Source organism: Podarcis melisellensis (genome assembly GCF_964234715.1).
Source record: "Podarcis melisellensis genome assembly, chromosome: 1".
Lineage (NCBI taxonomy): Eukaryota > Metazoa > Chordata > Lepidosauria > Squamata > Lacertidae > Podarcis > Podarcis melisellensis.
The window spans coordinates 64,660,068-64,683,556 of record NC_138528.1 but is presented as its reverse complement, the minus strand read 5'-3'; the positions used below and the strand labels follow the sequence as shown (position 1 = coordinate 64,683,556).

General features: G+C 39.9%; 1 protein-coding gene across 4 annotated transcripts in view; it reads right to left on the bottom strand.

Moving 5' to 3' along the window:
* The window catches only part of KIAA1549L (KIAA1549 like), a 155,418-nt gene that overhangs the window by 28,508 nt on the left and 103,421 nt on the right, over positions 1-23,489 (bottom strand). For all 4 annotated transcript variants that reach the window (XM_081906706.1, XM_081906707.1, XM_081906708.1 and 1 more), the window contains 3 exons: positions 15,746-15,924; positions 7,197-7,414; positions 618-747 (listed from right to left, as the gene is read on the bottom strand). In XM_081906706.1, coding sequence (XP_081762832.1) covers positions 618-747; positions 7,197-7,414; positions 15,746-15,924 — 527 coding nt within the window. The remainder of the gene's footprint in view (positions 1-617; positions 748-7,196; positions 7,415-15,745; positions 15,925-23,489) is intronic.

Here is a 23,489-nt window from a genome sequence, read left to right as displayed (position 1 = left end):
GGTTGATATGGTAAGACTGCAGAATTGTATCATATCAGCAGAATCAATAAAATATTGTGTATGAATTTGGGTTTCCTTTTTGTTATTTACCTTTATACTAACAAAATGTGTGGAAGGCTGTAAGGAAGGCTGTAAGATTGTAAGGAGCAGCCTTGTATTGTCAGATCAACAATCTACTTAGATTGTAAGCACCTTGAGCTTTTAGGAAAGGGTATGTGCCTGAGTGAATGTTTAAAATGAACGAACTGCTGTTATTCAAGCTTGACTTCAGGAACTGCCTTTCCCATGCCTTCTACTGAAGTGAATATATGATTTAAAAAAACCCTGAAACCTGAAGACCAAAATTGCATAAAATCAGTTCTAGCTGTTGCTAAAATGGAAGTAGCTATTAACAGTGCTTTTTCGGGGGGGGGGGGTGCATACCCCTAAACATTTTGTGAATATAAGTTTGGCTTCATTGAGGGGCAGTATTTTAATATGAGTAGGAAAATGAGAGTACCCCTAAAGCACTGGCTATTAAGCACTTTCACACTAGGTAGATTGTTTTGCTAGGACCGTTCTAATGTTTGCTATGCTTCCGATGCAACTTGTAGTGAATGAATTTTGCATGCACGTACATCATATCCACTGTTGCGGATACCACGCCTTTGTCTCTCTCGTGTAACAAGTAGATCCATCTCAGTTTCTCCTGGACTTGGACTGTTCAAAGACTGCCTGCTTCGGTAAACAGAGTTCTTCATTTGTTGCCTGCAGAAGAATAAAGTATTTAAATGAGGCCAGTATTATTGTTGTTGTTGTTGTTGTTGTTGCCTACAACAATTTATTACCTGCCCTTCACCCCAAGGTCTCAAGGTGGGTTGCAATAATTGAAACATGAGACTAAGAACACTTTAAAACAACTTAAAATTACAGAAATAAGGCATGTCCTAAAAATATACACATCAGGTGTAAAAAGCCAGAGTAAAGAGGTACATCTTCCATAGTAGGATGTCGGTTCAGTCTTTATGCTCTGAGTTCTGAAAAAAGTATTCTAAATCATCAATTCCCACTCATCTCCAAGCTAAGTGGCTACACAGATACACCCCCATGCATATTCAGTTACACATTGGCAGTCATCAAGTCAAATTATATATTGATTGCTTCAATGAAGACCAAAGATTGAAGCACTTGGAAACAAACAACTAGAATTTATTAGACAATGTACTCCAAACAAATATTGAAATGCTTCTTCTTTGTGAAGATTTGTGTATAAATCTGCAATTTCAAACTGATGTAACTACACACCAGTTATTTCTTTATTCATTTCCATATCAATAATAACCTGCAATAATGATGGACTTGCCCGATGTGCTTGAAAATCATCCAATGCATATTCATACTGTCTCACATACGTTAGCGAACCATTCAGCTAGGTGCCAACCTTTTTCAGCACAGTATTCCAAACCCTTAGCAACTGCATTGTTGGACTGAAGTCTGATCACCCAAAGACAGGGACTAACACATGATCACGGCATGTGAATGAAAAAAACCTGATGTGCAAAATTAGCAAACAAAAGGACAAAAAGGGTAACTGGGTGGTGGCTTTTCCTCAAGTAATCTGCCTGCCAGAGATTCGTGGATAGTTCATGTCACACTCAAACTGATTCCTTGCTAGCACACTGTAAGCATTTCAAAATCCTCTACAGTGGTACCTCGGGTTAAGTACTTAATTCATTCTGGCAGTCTATTCTTAACCTGAAACTGTTCTTAACCTGAAGCACCACTTTAGCTAATGGGGCCTCCTGCTGCTGCTGCTGCGCCGCCGCTGCACGATTTCTGTTCTTATCCTGAAGCAAAGTTCTTAACCCGAGGTAATATTTCTGGGTTAGCGGAGTCTGTAACCTGAAGCATCTGTAACCTGAAGTGTATGTAACCCGAGGTACCACTGTACAGAGTCAACCTTCTTAAAAACTGCTACGTTTGTTTTAAGAAATAGCATTCAAGAAACAATACACTTCTAATAACACAGTTCGTAACACAGTTCATACTAGCCTTAACCAACCTAGTGTCCCCCAACTGTTTTGAATTACAGCTCCCATCAGCCCCAGATCTAGCACAAAAGAACCAGTCCTAAATTCCCCATATCTTGTTATCTCCAGTGCTGTTTTTCTGTGGGGACGAAGGGGTAGGCATAGCCCTAAACATTTCGTGAATCTAAGTTTTGCCTCATTGAGTTGCAGTATTTCAATATGAGTAGGAAAATGAGAGTACCCCTAAACATTTTTTTTAGAAAAAAAGGCACTGGTTATCACTATACCGTCAGTACACATAGTCCATAAAGAACATCAATAAGTAGCATCATTTAATCTGAAGCTCTCCAGTTATTTCTAAGGAAATCAAGCAATTGTCCCACAGCTATGACAGAGCTCTATGCTGTGGAAACGGATGATGGATGCAGGAAAGGTGCCCATTTTTCTCTGTGACACAAATTTGACAATAAACCAGACTAACAATGAACATCTATCAGATGACTCACTGGGAGCAGAAAATAAGCAAGACAGAAGCTAAGATAAAAGTGGGAGGCAGAGTTTCTGACCTACTTCGTAGCTGAACAGCAGGTCTGAAGGCCAGAGTGGGGCATCTACATAGACCATGAGTGCAAATTATAATGCTGGTGGGTCTTGAAGGCTCTAGAACAGGCATCCCCAGACTTGGCCCTCCAGATGTTTTGGGACTACAACTCCCATCACCCCTAGCTAACAGAACCAGTGGTCAGAGATGATGGGAACTGTAGTCCCAAAACATCTGGAGGGCATAGTTTGGGGGTGCCTGCTGTAGAATCATATTTCCTAATGCCTTTGGGGGGCTTTACTTTTCCCTGCTCTAGTGCATGAACAAAAGACTATTATTATTATTATTATTATTATTATTATTATTATTATTATTATTATTATTATTTTGCTTTCAACAGAAAGAGAATAACCTAACTAGCATATTGTCACATTTGTTTAGTATCATGAGACCTGTAGAGAGATCTTAGTGGGACTGGTCTGAGGTGAGGGAGGAAAATGTGGAAATGCTAGAATTTTCATCCATTCATTGCAAATGTATAAAGTCATTTATTTAAGAATTTAGTACCACAAAATCCTCAACCTTGAAACATTAATCTGCATACAGAAAGGCAGAATACTAGGTTGTAAAAAAAGTACAACTAATCACAAGTTTAATACAACAACTTTTTCCTCAGATTAGTTCGCTTTGTCTGCCACTGTCTCTGCCGTCACCTATTGCCGGTCTCCTTGCCTTTCGCCCTCCCAGTTCCAATGGGCACCAGCCACTACTAAAACGGTATACTACTAAAACAGAGGCAAACCCAAGGGAGTGGAAGAAAATGAGGAAGTTTGTCTCTATACCTAAACTGATTCATTTAATTAGATTCAGGGGGCAAGCAACAGGATAACTTTATAATACACTGAAGATATTAGTGTATTGTATTAGTGTATTAGTGGAGGGGGTGCGTCTTATAGAGCGAAAAATACGGTAAGCAGTGAGCGCAAACTTTTAAGCAATTGAGATATGTGCTGATGGCAGTCTGTCCTTATCGACAATCTAGCCATAGCATTTTGTAGCAGCTGGAGCTTCTGGACCAGGCACAAGGGCAGCCCCAAATAGAGGGTGTTACAATAGTCAAGACTTGAGGTTACTAGTGCATTAATCATCTTAGCCAGGCTATCCTTGTCCAAGAATGAGCTTGGTCAGTAAATGGCTAATAAACGTGGGACAGGAGGAACCTCTAGGGTTGCTTCCAGAAGACCTGCCCCAATATGTTTTCAGCGAGGCTAGACAAAATTGTGTCAAGCAAGCATTGTCCTACATTTTCCTCCAGTACGTTTCCCCCATCACTTTCCCTTTTCTAAAAAAACAAAAAAGCCCAATCCTCTGAGGAACTGGGTTTGTTGAGCAAGACCTCAAATCTACTTTAATTGTGCAACTGGAATTTCCCAGTCTGTGAATCAATCCCACCTGAAATAGCAACACTCTGTAAAGGGGTTTCAGGGAGCTTCCAGCTTCCACAAATCCCTTAATTGGGTAGAATTCGTGTTGCACTTCCCCCTTCTATCTTCTAGGGAAAGGGGCTAGAAATATGGAAGGAAGGAGGCAAGGAGGCAATTCAGGGAGGTGGTATGAATTTTTTCTAAGGGAATAAAGTCTCTAGAGTTCCCCTGTAGACCGTTAAGAGGACAGAGGGGCGAGTTAATTCCAGGGGGCAGAACTGCCTGCAAGCCCAAGGCAAATTGCTGTCAGAATGCACTGTTGTGTAGGCTGTCACCTCCTTTTTCCAAAGAACTACTGGAGCCAGGGACAGGGCAGCTTAACATGTCCCTCCCTATGCGAGGTACAGCAGGGTGGGACTGACACTGGCCCTACACTTCTGTGATTAAAAGATTACACTGTTTTCAGATTATTTTAGGCAGATTCACACCCTTGACCTAATTGTGAAACTATTAAGGAAGGGGAGGGGGGAATCAAGAACAGTACATATAATGAGCAGTCTTTGTGAAATTGCCCTGAGATTGCCAATTAGCTGATTTAAGGAAGATTCACTAATGAGAAGGGAGGTATCAACACGAACAACTGGCACAAGCATAGGTTAGTCATTGTCGACAGGGAATACAACTGCAGCATTTTAAAACACTGACTACGTGACGAAGAATACTCTGAGGAATCTATAGGGCTGGGGACCTGGTCCATGTACAACTCAGTTTATTTAGTACCACTGATAATTTGTAAATGTTTTTAGAGTGATGTTATACAAAAATATGAATGCGCGAAGGCCAGTGTGTGAATAATTTATTTGGTGACAGTTTTATTTCTTCACATTTTGAAGTACCAAGCCAAGAGGGAATAGTAACAGTAGCTGCAGAGGAGGAATATGGAGGAAAAGATTCCTAATGTCTTTATGATTTAACCTATAGATGTTGTATACTGTTTTACAAAGAGCAAATATGCAGGATTTTAAGATCTAATTGATTAAAATCTGAACTTCTCTACTAAGTAAACATGATAAAATACCTGTAATTTAATACCCTTCTGCAAAAGGTGGGTATTACTAACCCAAAATGACATCCAATCCTGAATAACGTCTGAATTTGTGAATATTCCCTACCCACAAACACACACAAAAAACTTTTTCACTATTTGTGAGTGAATTATTGGGCAAAATGGATTAGAATAAGGAAGTTCCTTTCTCTAAAACAACAAATAAAACATTAAAAATCATGGAACACAAACACCATGGCCTCTTTCTACATTGTGCACCAGCAAGCAAATCCCAGAGTACATAATAAAATTTACTGGCTCAATAGTAAACTTCATGCTAAATATGCGTTAAGGATTTCTTGCTCCTTTGATACTTTCTAACCTTCCAGTCATGATTCCAGGGCTATATCACTTCCACTGTGTACATTAATATAAAATTTCTGTCTGCTTCATTTATATTCCTAAGATAGCCTATGCTAATAGAAGAAGCTACTGTATAATTCAAACTTTATCTTATCTTCTACTATGCATATGTAACAATTCCACTTGCCTCCTCCACTGGAGACCTGTACAAAGCCCTAATGTCCCAGCAATGGCACCAGACCAACCAATCAAGAATCTTTCTTCTTTGCTGACCTGAATGGCCTTAGAATTATGTTTCTCGGGCACTTATTTTCTTTTTTATTTAATTTTATCCAGGCTCCAATTTACATTAAAGCTGTTGGATCTCACCATTCTTTATATACCAAAGATATTCCAGAAACCATATGCTACATTTCCCTTGACTTCTCTGCACAGGCGTTGCAGGCAGATCTTAAGTGGAGAGCCCTGCATCTCAGGTACTGATTGAGGGATACCTATATGGGCTGGAGGAAGAACTGCAAACAATTCCATGTAGAAAACTCGCTTAACAGTTCCTAATCCCTCCTGGTCTGAGAAAACAGGTGACAACAGAGTAACAGTTCAGTTCTTATTGCTTTTGAGCAGAAAAGCTCTTTCTAGACACTTCTGCTTGCTTGACGGACAATGGTTGGGAATTTTTGTTTCAAAACTTGCAATTTCTAATTGGCAGCTGGGTGTCAGAGAGAAAATGATATTTTCTTCCTAAGCCTTGCATAGTAGAACTGAGCATTCTGTATGACATCCACACAACTTCTGACTTTCTATGTGCTGAAGTCTTTCTGCTTATCTTACAGTCAAAAGCCCATGAAGGACAGCCGCAATAAAAAAATTAATGGCCAGCATAAAAGTTAATGGTTCTTGTTTATTACAATACTAAGAGACACCAGCACAACTATCTGTCCTTATAAGAATAAGTACTGTATACTGAACTAAGAAAGCAACAAATTCAGATGGGGAACATTAAGAAAATACAGAAAATTCCAACAGAGGCCACATATTACCTCTTGTGTTTTAATACAAAGCCATTAATAATTTATTAATTACATCAAAAAATGAGGGGGGGGCAATGCAACCCACAGAATCACCTATCTAAAGCTCTTTACAGCAGGGTTTCCTGTTCCTGCTAGCTAGGGATGATGGGAGTTGTAGTCCCAAAACAGCTGGAGACTCAAATTTTGGAAAGCCTGCTCTATAAAAATAGGGTTCAGCATATACTCGACCATTCCTTTTAAGAGAAAGGTATGACTCCATTCATATAACAACAATTACATCCCTAAAAAGTATTTGACTTTTGCTTTTTGCTAACATAGGCAAAAATGGAGAAGTCATTAGTTTGTAACATCAGCATTTGAAAGTTGTTGCACTGTCATCTATTTTTCCAAAATCCACAGTACTGTATGTCGCACAGCACACTCCAGGGCAGACCACCATTCCTCTCCTGTTGTCAAGAGATAATAGTAATTCTGAGGTTTGATCAATAGGCAGGAAAAAAGAGAATGTTATCCCAACAGCCATATTGCTTTTCAACTTTTTTATCATCATATTACAGCTTAATACATTCATAAATAAAGTACCAATCATCTCAAGGAAATGGCAAATCGCTAAACAGAGGAAAGATGGCAGACATGGGAACATTCTTCACACGCAAAAAAACAACAAAACTTATCACTTCATGCTGCCATTCTACCAATTGACACTACTCCTCACGACTTGCCTTTTTATGGTAGAGGTGGAAATGATGTGAGAAATGACAAAAATATATACCAAATACTCACCTGTTTTTGGGTTCTACAAACGGAGAAGATCCATCTGTATCAGCATCCAAAATATGATCTATTTCATTTTGTGCTTTTTCATACATCTTTTTTCTGTCTGCTAAGCCCTTGTTATTATCAACTTGGGGAAAGTCATAATAGCCTTTTCGCTTGGCTTTCAGGCGTAATTTGTTGCGATAGTGCTCTATATCAGATTTCTGCTTCAAGGCTTTGTTAACCTGACAAACAAAAAATACTTATTATAATCAAATCTATTTGTTCAGATTAACCCTCTGATTAAGGCTTGTTGACTTTTGGCCAATTATTTTATAGCCTATAGATTATGTATGAGTATGCATTTAAGTTTCCTTTTTGGTAGAATTGGCAACTATCCCTAGATGAAACCTCAGGCAGTAGTGTCTAATCCATAGTTTACAATGGTGATAAAAATGGGACACTATCCTCAACTACCTATGCCAGACCTCAGCATCAGGCAAATCTCAAAATAACAAGGAAATCTGACAGTTCTCCTACATTCAACTCCCAGCTCACTTCTGCAAATCATGTTAACAGTCTACTCACATTGGCAGTGAAATGTCATAGCAATGAATGCATGCAAGATCACTGCTCTAAGTGCCTATAATGGAAAATCGTACATTGCAAGTTTTTTTCCAGGTTATGGAAGAAGAACCTCAAACTCATCTGTGTTCATTACCATTACTAACATGAGCAGACCACATGTGTGAGCAGTGATTTACAGCAGGGAGTAGGCAGCTGACTGTGGGGAATTTCAATCTGTTTTATTTATAACAGCATTCACTTTAGCCAATGAAAATGTGAGTTCATGATCTGGATTGGCTCTTATCACAATGTGCAGTAATGTGAAGACGTAACTTGCCCTTTCTCTATACTGAGAATAGACAAAACAGTGCTCTGCAGATGATGCTGGACTATAGCTCCCATCATTCCTGATTGTTGACCATGCTAGCCGTGGTTCATGGGGGGTACTATGTTGGCTACCCCTGCCCTATATCTTAGGCTATATCCCTCCAACCACAACTTTGCATCAGAATTAAGTTTTTAAACAAATAGGTCTTTTATGTAAAGTATGCATTCATTGCGCAAACAGGGCCTGCTGTATGGAATGCTGAATAAAATAAGGAAAGGCTGTCCCCTTTCACTATGTGCAAATTGTAGGAATTTTCCCCTCTTGCAGGTCTTCGGTGTCAATTGACAAATATCTAATATACATCAGTTTAAATATGAATGTGGAAAAAAATATGGGGAGACCAGGGAGTCCTGGACTGGGTACATTCCCCTGGAAGGAGCCAAGCCTGTAACTTAGGAGTGCTCCTGGGTCCCACATTGTCACTCACTGGAGACTCAGGTGGCCTTTATGGGCTATGAATGCCTTTCTCAACTATGGCTGGTTTGCCAGCTGCAGCCCTTTTGGGGCAGAGATGACATGGTCTCGGTACTTCACACTCTGGCAACTTCCAGGCTGGATTACTGCAATGTGCTTTACGTGGGGCTGCCCTTGAAGACAACTCGGAAACTTCAACTATTCACAAATTACTTAGGCCCCAAATATGTGAAACTACAGGTATTAAGATCAGCAGAAGTCCTCTTGGTAGTTTCATAACCCTCAGAATGCATTCTCTGTGCCAGTTCCTAGATGGTGGAATTTCCTTTCCACAGAACTAGTCTATAACTTGGGAGTACTCCTGTATACTGGAGACTCAAGTGGCCAGCTCTGACTCATTTGCCAGCTATGGCCTCTTTCGGACAAATGATTTGCTGCTGTACTCTATACTTGGGTCACTTCCAGATTTGATTTGACTTCCGGTCGGCGCCAGCGTTAATGGCGGTCCTTGCTTCAAGCTCTGAAGCAGGACTGCTCCGTAAGTTCGGGTCTGTCCCGCTACGGCGAGCGGGGGACCCCTAAAATCACAGGCGCTGAAGCCTGTGGACAAGGAGATTCGGTGGGCACCTTTGCGCCCCCCGGTATCGTGAAAGAGCCTTTTTAAAGGCTCCGGAACGGCACCGGGTGTGAGCGCGGTGCTGAGGATCGTAACCCAGCTTGCGGAGCGAAGCCGCGTCGCCATTAACGGAGAGCGCCGATTCCTTCCTGAAACGACTAATTGGCAACAACAACCCGTGAGTAAGAACGGCAAATATAAAGTTAACGGACTCAGTAAATTAAGAAGATTTGGCTGAAAACGGGAAGGCGAAAAAGTAAGGAAGTCAGCCTCCCGGAACTGCACGACTTAAGTAGCAATGAAAGGAACTAGCTATATTTAAAAGGAACCCTTATTTTGAAAACTGTTAAGCCTGACATCTGAGGTGATCTCCCCCCCTTTTTTTTGAGCGGGAGAGGGGGGGAAGAAGATTGACTGAATTTAACCTGCTAACTGAAGAGAGTTTAGAAAGGAAAACTCTCCGCTGTCGATACCCCTGGCCGGGCTGCCTGAGAGGTGAGCGCCTGGAGAGAACTGTCAAAAGAAAGCGGCGCTACAAAGTAAGATCTCTTTTGAAACAAAAGTATAGGGACTTTAGAGGGCAAAATTTGTAACTTTTCAGTAGCAACAAAGTAAGACTGTTGGATAAACTTTTTCTTTTGGGACTTTGCATGGCTTTTGGCTCCCCTGTTTCTTTGTTACAGTTATTTGGATACAACTTCTCCCTCTAGAGGACTAAAACAGAAAATCAAGGCAGGAAAGTGGGACTTTCCATTTACAACTTTCCTGTGTGAATGACCTTGAGATGAGCACTCCACTGGAAGAGATATCAACAAGAAGCAAAACAAAACAAGCTCAAAAGCAAGCTCAAAAAAGAGGCTCTTTAACAGGAGCTACAGCTGCACAGGAAAAAGGCACATCGGCATCAATGGATTCTATGACACAGGCTCTGCTCAGAATAAATCAATCCTTAGAAGCACTTACCAAGCAATCAACAGAGAACTCTAAGAAACTGACGGAGCTGACAACAAGACTTGACCTGAACACAACGGCAATATCTTCAAATACTGACTCTATTAACCGTTTAATTCAGGAAAGTACTGAGACAAGGAGAATAGCTGAGACCGCTAGGAGCACTGCCGAGGAAACCAGGGGAAAATTTGCACCTATTGCAAAGAAAGTACATGAACACGATGCTACTTTGGCACTTTTGGAATTGGAGAGAAAAAGCAAGAATCTGAAATTAAGATTGGTACCAGAGGAGGAAGAGGACAACCTTGGGGAATTTCTCACAGACAAATTCCAAGAATTCTGGACGGATGAGTTGGAAGGAGAGGAAGATGAATTTGCAATAACCACAGCCTTCCGGATTGGCAGGAAACAAGGCAAGAAACCAAGGGACTGTTTAATCACGTTGAGATCCAAAGAAGAAAGGGATAAATTATTGAACCTTCACTTCCAGAAGGCTTTGATCATCAAAAATTCCCAAATACAGATCTTCAAAGATATCCCTAAACACTTTTTGGAAGTTAGGGCCCAATTTAAAGACCTAGTGGACCTACTGAAAGCAAATAACATCCGATTCAGGTGGGAGTTCCCACAGGGGTTGTCCTTTAACTTCAAAGGGAAGAAAATTAAAATCAAAACAATCCATGAGAAAGATCAATTCCTCGAAAGAAACGCTGAGGATTTCCAAAAAGGAACCGTGACTGAGAGGGAGGTATTGGATATAACAAACTTATCATTTGGCCTGACCCCAGCACCGACAGACGAGGAGCAAGCACTTGGAGCAGTCGGTGGAAAAGAAGCCCAGTAACAAAATGTCTCTGCAACTTCTGAGTTGGAATTGTAATGGTCTGAACCACCCCCGAAAAAGAGGTCAAGTATTTCACATATTAAAGAAAGAACATCTAGATGTAATATGTCTGCAAGAAACCCACATTGCCAGGATACATAGAAAATTACTGATAAACAAGAGATTAGGATTGGAATTCATTTCGTCAGACAAAGTTAAGAAAAGAGGGGTAGTGATGTATGTTAAAGAAAGATTAGAACCAAAAATGATCTTTAAGGATGAACAAGGAAGATATCTGGCAGTGGAAATTCAAATACATGGAGAAAAGATCTTGATTGTAGGAGTTTATGCACCTAACGAGGGGAAGGCAGAGTTCTTTAAGAAGTTGCATGAGACTTTAATGGACTATATGGACTTTAAAATCATAATGATGGGCGATATGAACGGAGTCGTCTCCACAAACATGGACAAAGCGCAAAGACAAATAATTTCTAAAGATGGGAGATTACCAAAGACCTTTTTCGAGCTGACTGATACCATGGACTTGATTGATATTTGGAGAACAAGGAATCCCCTGGAAAGAGAGGGGACCTTCTTCTCTGAAGCAAAGATGACCTGGACCAGGATTGACCAAATTTGGATCTCTAGCAATCTGGCACCAAGGGTTAAAAAGACAGAAATCTGCCCAAAAACCTGCTCCGATCATAACGCAATAAGGATGGACATGAAACTGACAACAGCTGGAAACTTCAGATGGAGAATGAATGACACCCTATTTGGAGATGATGCTATTTACAAAAAGGCCCAAAAGACATTGAAAGACTACTTCGAGGTGAATTTAAGATCAGATGTGGAAAGAAGAATAGTGTGGGATGCTAGCAAGGCCGTGATGCGTGGTTTCCTAATCCAACAAAATTCTATAAAAAGGAAAAAACAGAATGAGAGAAAAGAAAAAATTTGGGAACAGATGAAAGAAGGAGAAAAGAAATTGAGATCTAAACCCAAGTCTCAAGAGATTTTAAGAGAAATAAAGTACCAACAAACCCAGTATATGGAACTGATAAATCAAGAAATAGAATGGAAAATAAAACAAATGAGGCAAAAGACTTTTGAGTCAGCAGATAAATGTGGGAAACTGCTGTCATGGCAATTGAAAAAGAGGCAAAAGCTGAACACGGTAACATCCCTCGAGGTAGAGGGGAAACTTATCAGTAAACCAAATGAGATCAGTAATTGTTTTCAAAGTTTTTTTAAGAAATTATATGCACAAGGGCCAAAGAATGAACAAGAGATAGAAGATTTTATTAAAAAATATGGACTTTCAAAGATTAGTGAAAATAATAAAAGGATTTTGAATGAGAAAATTACAGACCAAGAAATAGAGGGTGCCATTCAGGGTATGCAATTGGGGAAATCACCAGGACCAGATGGATTGACCGCGAGGTACTATAAAGCACTTAAGGAATGGCTAATACAACCGTTGAAAGAAGTGTGTAATCAAATCATGGAGGGGAAAAAGGCTCCTGAATCGTGGAAGCAAGCATTTATCTCACTCATACCGAAAACAGAAACTGAGAAGCACCAAGTTAAGAACTACCGCCCTATCTCACTATTAAATGTGGATTATAAAATCTTTGCAGACATTTTAGCAAAAAGATTGAAAAAAGTGTTATTGGATGAGATTCATAAAGACCAAACAGGCTTTCTCCCAGGGAGATATATGTCAGACAATGTGAGGAACATTATAGACATTTTGGAGCTTTTAGAGACGAACATAAACAGAAAAGCAGTTTTGATCTTTGTGGACGCGGAGAAAGCCTTTGACAACGTTAGTTGGAGTTTTATGAAGAAGAATCTGCAAGGGATGGGGGTAGGCCAAAAATTTGAAAATGGTATAGGTGCAATATACTCTGAGCAAAAGGCTAAATTAATTGTGAATGGTATGGTGATGGATGAGATCCCGATAGAAAAAGGGACACGACAGGGATGCCCAATATCCCCCCTATTGTTTATATCGGTCCTGGAGGTACTGTTAAACATGATTAGAAGAGACCAGCTGGTGGAAGGGATACAGCTCGGAGCTAAACATTATAAGTTAAGAGCATTTGCAGATGACTTAGTTTTGACTTTGCAAAAACCAGAAGCCAGTACAAAAAGGGTATTGGAACTTATTGAAAAATTTGGTCAAGTGGCAGGTTTTAAATTAAACAAACAGAAGACAAAGGTGTTGGGAAAAAATTTAACAATGGAGGAAAAAGATAGCTTCCAAAGGGAAACGGGTTTGGAAATAACAAAAAAAGTGAAATATCTGGGGGTGAATTTAACATCTAAGAATATGAATCTGTTTAAGGACAATTATGAGAAATGTTGGTTGGAAGTGAAGAAAGATCTTGACATTTGGTCTAGACTAAGACTCTCCTTGTTAGGCCGAATTGCTGTTATTAAGATGAACGTATTGCCGAGAGTGTTGTTTCTGTTCCAGACACTACAAATTTTGGACAAGATGGACTGTTTCAAGAAGTGGCAGAAAGATATATCTAAATTTGTCTGGCAGGGCAAAAAACCCAGAATAAAATTTAAGATTTTAACTGACTCAAAGGATAGAGGGGGCTTTGCTCTGCCGGACTTAAGACTTTACTATGAGGCAGCAGCATTTTGCTGGCTGAAACAATGGCTACTTCTTGAGAATACAGATGTCTTGGATTTGGAGGGATATGATAATAACTTCGGCTGGCATGCATACTTGTGGTATGACAAGGTAAAGGTTCATAGAGGCTTTAAAAACCACATTGTCAGAAAAGCATTATATAATGTATGGATTCGTTATAAGGATTTGTTGGAAAATAAAACCCCCAGGTGGTTGTCACCCATGGAAGCCAAGGCGGTAAAAAAACTTAATATGGAATCAGATTGGCCAAAATATTATGAAATTATAGAATACGATGGTGAAAAGCCTAAATTACAGAGCTTTGAGAAATTAAAATCTAAAGTTCGAGACTGGCTACATTATCATCAAATTAATGAGACATTTAAGCAAGACAGGAGATTAGGATTTCAGAAGGAGAGGTCAAAGTTAGAAACAGAGCTATTGGAATCCAATACTAAGAATTTGTCTAAAATGTATAATTTGTTGCTGAAATGGAACACTCAAGATGAAACAGTAAAGTCAGCAATGATTAAGTGGGCACAGGATATCGGACATGATATTATGTTTGCAGACTGGGAACAGTTATGGACCACAGGCATCAAATTTACGGCATGTAGTGCCTTAAAAGAGAACATAATGAAAATGATCTATAGGTGGTACATGACCCCAGTCAAGCTTGCAAAGATATATCATCTGCCCAATAACAAGTGCTGGAAGTGTAATGAATGTGAAGGAACCTTTTATCATCTTTGGTGGACCTGTCCAAGAATTAAGGCCTACTGGGAAATGATCTATAATGAAATTAAGAAGGTCCTAAAGTGGACATTTGCAAAGAAGCCGGAGGCCTTTCTCCTGGGCATGGTCGATCAAACGATTCCAAAGAAAGATAGAACTTTTTTCATGTACGCAACCACGGCAGCAAGAATTCTTCTAGCAAAGTATTGGAAGACTCAAGAGCTACCTACTCTGGAAGAATGGCAGATCAAGGTGATTGAATATATGGGACTAGCAGAGATGACCGGCAGAATCCGCGACCAGAGGAGAGAGACGGTGGAAGAGGACTGGAAAAAATTTAAAGTGTATCTTAAGAATTTTTGTAAAATTTTGGAATGAGAAGATGTCAAGGGCTATGAAATTAGAGAATTTATAGCTGTTAAAATCTAAACTTAAGAAAATTTAAAGAAAGTTGTTCTTTTAAAATTGAAAGAAGGATTGCTTAAAGCTAATTTAAAAAATAAGGGTGCAGTGATGGGAAGGTTTGGGGAAGTCATGTATGTTTGTTTGTATGTTTTTCTTTTTCTTTTTCTATTTTATTGTCTATTTTGTTTTCTATACTGTTTAAAATGAATAAAAAATTTTATAAAAAAAAAAAATGATTATTGTAGCACACACAGGTGAAAAATTAGAATATTGTGGAAAAATTCATTTATTTCAGTAATTCAACTTAAAAGGTGAAACTAATATATGAGATAGACTCATGACATGCAAAGCGAGATATATCAAGCCTTTTTGTTATAATTGTGATGATTATGGCTGCACTTGAAGATGACCCAGAAACTTTAGCAGGTCCAAAATTCAGCAGCCAGATTACTGACAGGGGTTCCATTTAGAATTCATGTAACTTACATTAAAGGTAAAGGTAAAGGGACCCCTGACCATTAGGTCCAGTCGTGACCGACTGGGGTTGTGGCGCTCCTCTCGCTTTACTGGCCGAGGGAGCCGGTGTACAGCTTCCGGGTCATGTGGCCAGCATGACAAAGCCGCTTCTGGCGAACCAGAGCAGCGCACGGAAATGCTGTTTACCTTCCTGCCAGAGCGGTACCTATTTATTTACTTGCACTTTGACATGCTTTCGAACCGCTAGGTCGAAAGGAGTAACTTACATTACTTTAAAGTTAAATGTAATTAAATATATATGGTGCTTCAATGGGGTGGGGGATTGTTGAATACTGACTGTTGCTCCTTGTACAAGTAAGTGAAAGCAAGAAAATGTTTTTTGGGTGGAGAACTCACAAAACCACTGTTTTAAAACAGCTGCTCTGGTTGCTACTTCATTTCTGATCCCAATGCAAATTGCTCACCTGTGTTTGTAGCCCTAAACAACTTAGACTTGCCTTAGAGACCCGCCAATGCATAAATGATTACACAACTTTATTGGATATAATCTTACCTCTCCGTTAAGGACAGCAGTTTCCTGATTTCTGTCTGAAGATGTGTGTGCGGGAGGCAAAGCTACAGGCTTTATGGCAATCAACTGTACAGATCCAGAAGATGTGTCGAAGGGATCAATGGCAGACTTGGCAATGCTATCAAAGAGCATATCTCCCTCCTCTTCATCACTTATGGGCACTAAAACATATTAGGATTAAGTCAGCATATGGTTTGGGCATTTCAATTCTGAGTTGGTGAGGAGGAAAGTGAAAATGAATTGCATGTAATCCTAGGATCCCCAACATGTCCCTGTGATTACCACAACACCCCAGAAACAGATATCCCTGCTACTCACCAAAGCCCTCTTGACCCTTCTCATTTTTAAAAAAATGAGTTTTGGCCTTTTATGGTTGTTTCATTGGGGGTTGTCTAATTTTCTGTCTATTTATTTAGGGGTGGGTGTGCATGTTTTGCCTGGGGGTTCTGGGTATCACTGGTTATTGTCAGTGAAATATGTATTTTTGTGGGGGGCCACAATGGTTTTGTGGATTTCCAAATGTGCCTCCATGCTCCAAAAAGGTTGGGGACCCCGGATTGTAATAAACACTTTCTGTATATGAGCCTCCTATATTTAAAATCACTGGCATTAGATTTCAAATCCAAGGAATCTTTTGGGGGTTTTGTCATGCAAGGCATTATGATTTAAGCAGATACTTCAATAAAGGAGGAGTTATTTTAAAACAGGTGCTGCTGCTGAGCATACAGGTAAATCATATGAAATAAATATATTAAACTCCAAACAATTAAGGGGAGGTGTGGCATATGGAAGGCTAAACAATATTTTGTGACACTGAGTTGGCATAGCAATGTGTACAGTGTGGGGCATTTACAAGCGGTAATTATTTTGTGGGTGAAATTCAATTGCATACGAGCCTCCAGGTGGTGCAATTAAAGTGAATTTGGTGCTCTTGTGCAACAAACCCTCTTTTTCATAACAAAACGAAACAGACTTTTTGATGTTAGGAAAGTGATGAGTAAATGCACTGGAAAGTGTGCAACAACAATTGCTTGATGCAAAATCATATTATCTCCCTGTAAACAGATCATAACCAATATCATATACTACCTCCCAGCAAACTTTGTGGACACAATCAGGATGAATGCAAAATAAACTGGTCATCTGAATGCTATCCTAACAGGTACCTGCTACCTGGTTCAATGAGTCTTAGGCCTGGTTCAGATATCAAGATAATAGTGAATGAGTACCTCCACTACTACTACTTTCCTTGCATTCTCTCCCTCTCATCTCCTCCTCCGCAAGTGAGAGCAGAAAGAGAGAAAGCTTTCACTTTAAAACAAACCTCTGATCCCAAATTCCGGTATATACAATCTCAAGGAACTGTGGTTTGTTCTAACCACAGCTGGTCAAAACTACAGGTTCCAGACACTAAGAAGAGAAGAGGAGGAAGGAGGAACAAGATAGCCACCCATGTATTTTGTTCCCCTACATGGGCACCCACCCAAAAGTAGAGATCCTATCAAACTAGTTTAATTAATTCTGTTATGTAACCGAGTGATATTTGTGCTGTATCCAGTATAATCAAAGAATAAATTACTGTCGGGTTGGCATTTTCAAACCTGTATTTCCGAAGATTTAGTTCCTCTGAAAATTTATTGTTCTTTTAATTACTGTAAGAATTACAGTGCAAGTCGATTTATGCCATCAAGATATGAAGTTGGGCTGTTCCAGCAATGCCTGCATTATATGTTCAGAGTGATCTGAAGCTCATGTACACACACAGGAAATAAGTGTCTATAGCAGCTGTGACAGGAACTTACTTAAATTGTTTTAGTATAAAGGTTATCTCTGGCTTCTTTATGGTTTCCTTATGGTTTGCAAAGTTGTGCATAAAAAGTTCTCTTAGAAGCTTTTGGAAAAGAACTGCACATTTTTCTAACAAATATATATAGGAGATTGGGATGAAGAGTGGCACAGGTAGGCATTGCCAAATAGCTTTCTACCAATGGGGAGGGTATTTTTGTTCATTGAAATATGAAACTTAGCCTCCGTTTTACTTCAGTTTAACATTATTTCTTTAACAATACACAAATTGCATAATTTATAAAATAAATGACACATTACAAGAACCACAAGGAGGCATTTGGTCTAAGAAGCAGAAAAGCATATCATTATGAGGAGGACTTTCTCAGACTGGGGAAGGGTGATTTTCAGTGGCAGCTACAAACGCATAAAAGAGAAGGGATACTTGATGCAATTCAGGTAGTATGGAGATATTCCCAGCTTCCACGGAAAATTGTATTTCCCCCACTCTGTGGGTTATTCAAATGTAGAAAATGGGAATTCTCACACTCATCTATTCCGCCAAATACAGGGCTTCTCTTTGTCTCTTACATTCCTGGCTCCAACTACAAATCCTCCCTTCCAAATCACAAAACAGAGCCTGCTCACATGTGTAAAGAACCCAACTTCATAACTTGTTTGACTTACAGCACAAGCCTAACAATGTCTACTCGGAAACAACTCCTATTGAAATCAATGGTGTTTACTCCCAGGTGAGTTTAGATTTCAGCCTTAGTTAGCTTGCAGTCAGTGGGCTCCTGTGTTTTTCTATACAGTAGATTTCTATGAGAGTCAGGGAACCTGGGTTATGTTTGTATCAAATTCCAATTTTTGTCAATCACCAGAGCAATTACCAGAGCAAAATACCTTCTATCCCCACCTCTCTCATTCATTCATACATACATGCATGCACCATAAAGACATGGCCAATACATGAGATAATAAAGTTCTGACACAATAGAATGGATTGTAGAATTTAGATTGGGGGGGTGTCCATTTTTAAATCCACATACATATCCATTAAAAAGCCCTCCAGCAAAAGAAAAAACTGGATAAGAAAAGGAAAAGGTTTTTTTTGGGGGGGGTCCCCATTCAAAAAGGCATGCAATTTCAAGGGCATTGAATCTGTTATATCTTCTTTTATGAAAACGTGCCCTGACCTAGCCACTGTGATCCACGCGACGGTCACCTCCAGACTGGATTATTGTAACTCGCTCTACGTGGGGCTGCCCTTGAGACTGACCCAGAAACTCCAGCGGGTGCAGAATGCCGCGGCGAGACTCCTTACTGGGTCTTCGCTGCGAGATCATATCCATCCGGTATTATACCAGCTGCACTGGCTCCCGGTGGAGTACAGGATCAGGTTTAAGGTGCTGGTTCTCACCTTTAAAGCCCTATACGGCCTAGGACCCTTGTACCTACGGGACCGCCTCTCCTGGTATGTCCCACAGAGAAATTTACGGTCTGCAAATAAAAACATCCTAAAGATCCCAGGCCACAGAGAGGTTAGGCTGGCCTCAACCAGAGCCAGGGCCTTCTCGGCCGCGGCTCCAATCTGGTGGAACGCTCTGTCACAAGAGACTAGGGCCCTGCGGGACCTGACATATTTCCGCAGGGCCTGCAAGACAGAGCTGTTCCACCAGGCCTTCGGTCAGGGCGCAGCCTGACCCCCCTCCTCTGGCAATCGGCAATCTACACAGAATTTGCTTGATGGTTGCCATTAATTTGATTTTAATTTGATTTACTTAATTTTTATAATGAATGTTTTTAGAATGTCGGATTATTTGATTGTTAGCCGCCCTGAGCCCAGCTCCGGCTGGGGAGGGCGGGATATAAATAAAATTTATTATTATTATTATTATTATTAATAGCATTTTCTAAATTATTTTCAGACTTTGTTTTACAGCACAATTCTATATATATGTCTGCTCAGAAGCAAGTTGCATTGAGTCCAATAGTGCTTACTCTCAGGGAGATGGTTACAGGATTGCTGCCTTATACTCTTATACCATTTCAGTTGTAGTAATTCATATGACTACTAAACTTGGAGGTCAGCATAGTGATCTCTGGCCAAATCCATTTATCAGAGACTGTAGATGTTATCACTAAGCCTATTCTTAAACCCATTAAAGCTACTTTGGGGCTACATTCCTGTAAATGGAATCTTAACTGTTGTAACTACCATAGTCTTCAACATACATTTGTTGACAACCACAGAAACTGAAAAGTACTAGAGATCCCAGATGCTGTTATTCATTCACAGATTATTTCACTCACTTGAATGATACAGTTCCCATGAGTGCAAAAAAGTATTCATCACAACATATGAACAGATTATATTGGATAAGGGATAAAGAAGAAAATAACTATGTCAAGGCAGTAGTCCTATAAAAACTAAAACTGCAATCCTAATCCCGTTAACCTGAGATCAGGTCCCACTGAATTCAATGGGATTTACTTCTGAGTAGATCTAGTTAGGGCTACAACTACCTGGAGAATTCAGTAAACATGTACAAGACTGGGCTACACTTCTTTGGATATAAAATGACCAGACATCACCATAACAATAGTAAACACATCCTAATAATGTGTTTTATGTGTTTCCTATCCTGTTCTCTAAAGACTTGATTTGAATCGACCACATACATAATAAGCAAGCCCAGTTCCTTCATTTAGTTAGAATCCTGCTCTTTGAAGAGTTTGGATTTGATATCCCGCTTTATCACTACCCGAAGGAGTCTCAAAGCGGCTAACATTCTCCTTTCCCTTCCTGCCCCACAACAAACACTCTGTGAGGTGAGTGGGGCTGAGAGACTTCAAAGAAGTGTGACTGGCCCAAGGTCACCCAGCAGCTGCATGTGGAGGAGCGGGGAAGCGAACCCGGTTCACCAGATTACGAGACTACCGCTCTTAACCACTACACCACACTGGCTCCCAACGTTTTTTTCCCCCCCAACGTTATATGTCATGTTTCAGCACAAACTTTCAAGCTAGCCTTAAAATACAGCCTCAACACATATCTTAAGAAGAAAACAACGCCAAAATTAATTATTTAAATGTGAGCCTTAAACTATGATAATACTGTATAAGAAAGCTGGAAAAGGAATTTCTCTCATCCTTGGAACAGAATACTTGTTCGGTAAATGTCACTTAAATTACAAATCTGACTTTATTCTTGTGTTTCATCTCACTGACACATGAGCGATAAAATCAAGATGTGGTTTACAAATGTTGGCAAAGTTAAGCTGTCATTTAGATGCCAATGAACTGTAAGCAAACACTGTGGGCAGTTTTATGTTTGGTCTTATCTATCTCTTTCACAGTGACTTCACAAAGTTTGCTCAGAAGAATCTGATTAAGCTCCACAATCATCAACATGTAAATCACCAATAGGCTCTCACAAGTGCATGGAGCCTATTATGGGGCTGGGGAAAAATACTGGCTTGCCCACATTTCGCCATAATTTCACAAAATACTATCTTGACAGCAGAAAGTACAGCATGTTCAGAATTTTGAAGAGACTATGGCAAACTTAATTCTAAAGGCCTTCACTTAAAATTGTGGAGCCTTAATGGAGTTTTTTTATTATTCCTGTGGAAAAAACATGTTCATCTTTATGGGGAGGGCAACAGCTGTTTGTGTATGTTGCGTATTGTAATGATGGGGGAAAGGGAAACAGCCCTCAGCTAAAGCTATTATTTTACTTTGCTTGTACACAGCTCTACAGTGTCCTTTTATATTCATTTCATCCTCCTACTCATTTCCAAAGCACAGCAACACTAACCATTTACTAGAGGAGGAAGGAGCTAGTTACTATAGAAACTAGAATTTCACTGAAATATTCTGCATATTGCACTGGCACTTTTCTGTTGAGATTAATCATGTTTCTAGAAAAGCACTAAATCCTAGGATTGCCGAGAGTCTCACGCAGCCCACCCCATCCTACCTACAACAGATAGAACAAACAATCTGAGACCAAGGTTACAAAGGCGTGTTGGTGGAGAAGGCAGCTAAGCTTGGGAGCTCAGACACCACATGCACAGGTTTCAAGACCAAGTGACACTGTTCATTGAAGTGTTATTTGCTGTTTCCATGTGTGTAAATGCAGCTGGTGATAAAGAAACCCTTGGAAAATGAATTTGCAAACACACACCCATTAAGGATCATTAAGAACCCTTGTGGGTCAGGCCAGTGGCCATCTCATCTAGCATCCTGTTCTCACAGGATGTCCTAAAAGGTGCCCATAGGAAGCAAGGCCTGAGCTGCACTCTCCCCGCAACTCATAGATAAAGGGATACTGCTTCCAACAGTGGTGGGAGAACTTAACCTTATCTTCCATGAACTCACCTAAGCCTCCCCAGTAGAAGCAAATTCCGTATTTTAATTATGTGCTCTGTTTGAAGAAGTGCTTCTTTTTATTTGTCCTGAAACTCCCAACATTCAGCTTCAATGGGTGATCCTGAGTTCTAGTACCCATGATAAATGGATAAAAACGTTTCTCTACACCATGCATAGTCTTGTACACTTCTACCACATTCTCACTTAACTTGCCTTTTCTCTTAATTGAAAAGTCCCAAATGTTGCAGCCTTTCCGTACTGTGAAATTGCTCCATCCCTTGATCAGTTTTGTTTTCAACACTTCAGTATCCTTTGATGTGAACTGTACACAGTGTTCCAAGTGTAGTATAGATCTGCATTCTGATATTGGCAGTTTTTAGTCCCTTTGCTAATGATCTCGGATACGTAATTCCCCTTTTTCACAGCTGCCACACAGTCTTCATCGGGTCACGATCTTCTTTGAGTGACCCTACAACCCTAAGGTCTTGTTCTTTGCTAGTGACTGTCAGCTAAGAACGCATCAGTGTATATGGGAACCTAAGAATTTTTTGCCCCAATGTACATCACTTTACACTTTACAATGATCTCGTTATTTTAGTACTCATTTATCAAGTTTGGAGATACCAATATTCTGGGGACTTTATTTTCTACATCCCTCTATTGGGAGAACTGTCTATTTCTTCCTACTCTTTGGTTCCTGTTCTTTAGGCAATTACTGATCCATAAGAGTACCTGCCCTCTCATTCTATGACTACAAATCTTACTTAGGAACCTTTGGTGACATACTTTATTGAAAGCTTTTTGAATGTCTATAGACACAATTATTGTCTGCCAATGACTCAATGCAAGATACTGCATAACTCAAATTAAAACCACAGGTACTTTTCACCATAAAATCCTTTGCTGCTAATTGATAGCATTTTCTTCCTCAAAACAAAAGGTATATGAGAAAACCTGCATGAATGATACATCCACATAAGCAGGCACCAACATGGAGTGCCCAACTCACATGTCCTATCATCTGACTGGTGAAAGGTTGGGGGGGGAGGGAGAGGGAGAGAGAGAGAGAGAGAGACGGAGATGCATCATTCCTCCATCATGCAAAAAAGTCCAGAAACTTGTGTGAACTCTGCCAACTCTATATTCATTGGCCAGGATTAAACTTAAGTTACTGCAGCACACCTACAAAAAGGAACACAATTTTTAATATTATGAAGAGGCAAATTCAGAATTTGGCTGTAGCAAACATTGCTCTGTCTTTATTAGCAGGAAAGTGAGCAGGAAAACACAGTGACTCGTAAAGACGTGGTCTATAAAAGACAGTGATTTTAAATTAATCTTCTATTAAAAATCCTAACAAGCAATTCTAACTATGAACAAGCAATTCTAACTATGAATAATTCTAACTATGAAGGCTCATCACAGCTATCTGCCAATCACCCATTCCCACCACCCTTCTGAGTAATACCCCTCCCCACCTTCTCACTATATAGAAGGGTCTGGAAACTTCTGTTTCAGTGTATCTGAAGAAGTGTGCATGCACACGAAAGCTCATACCGAGAAC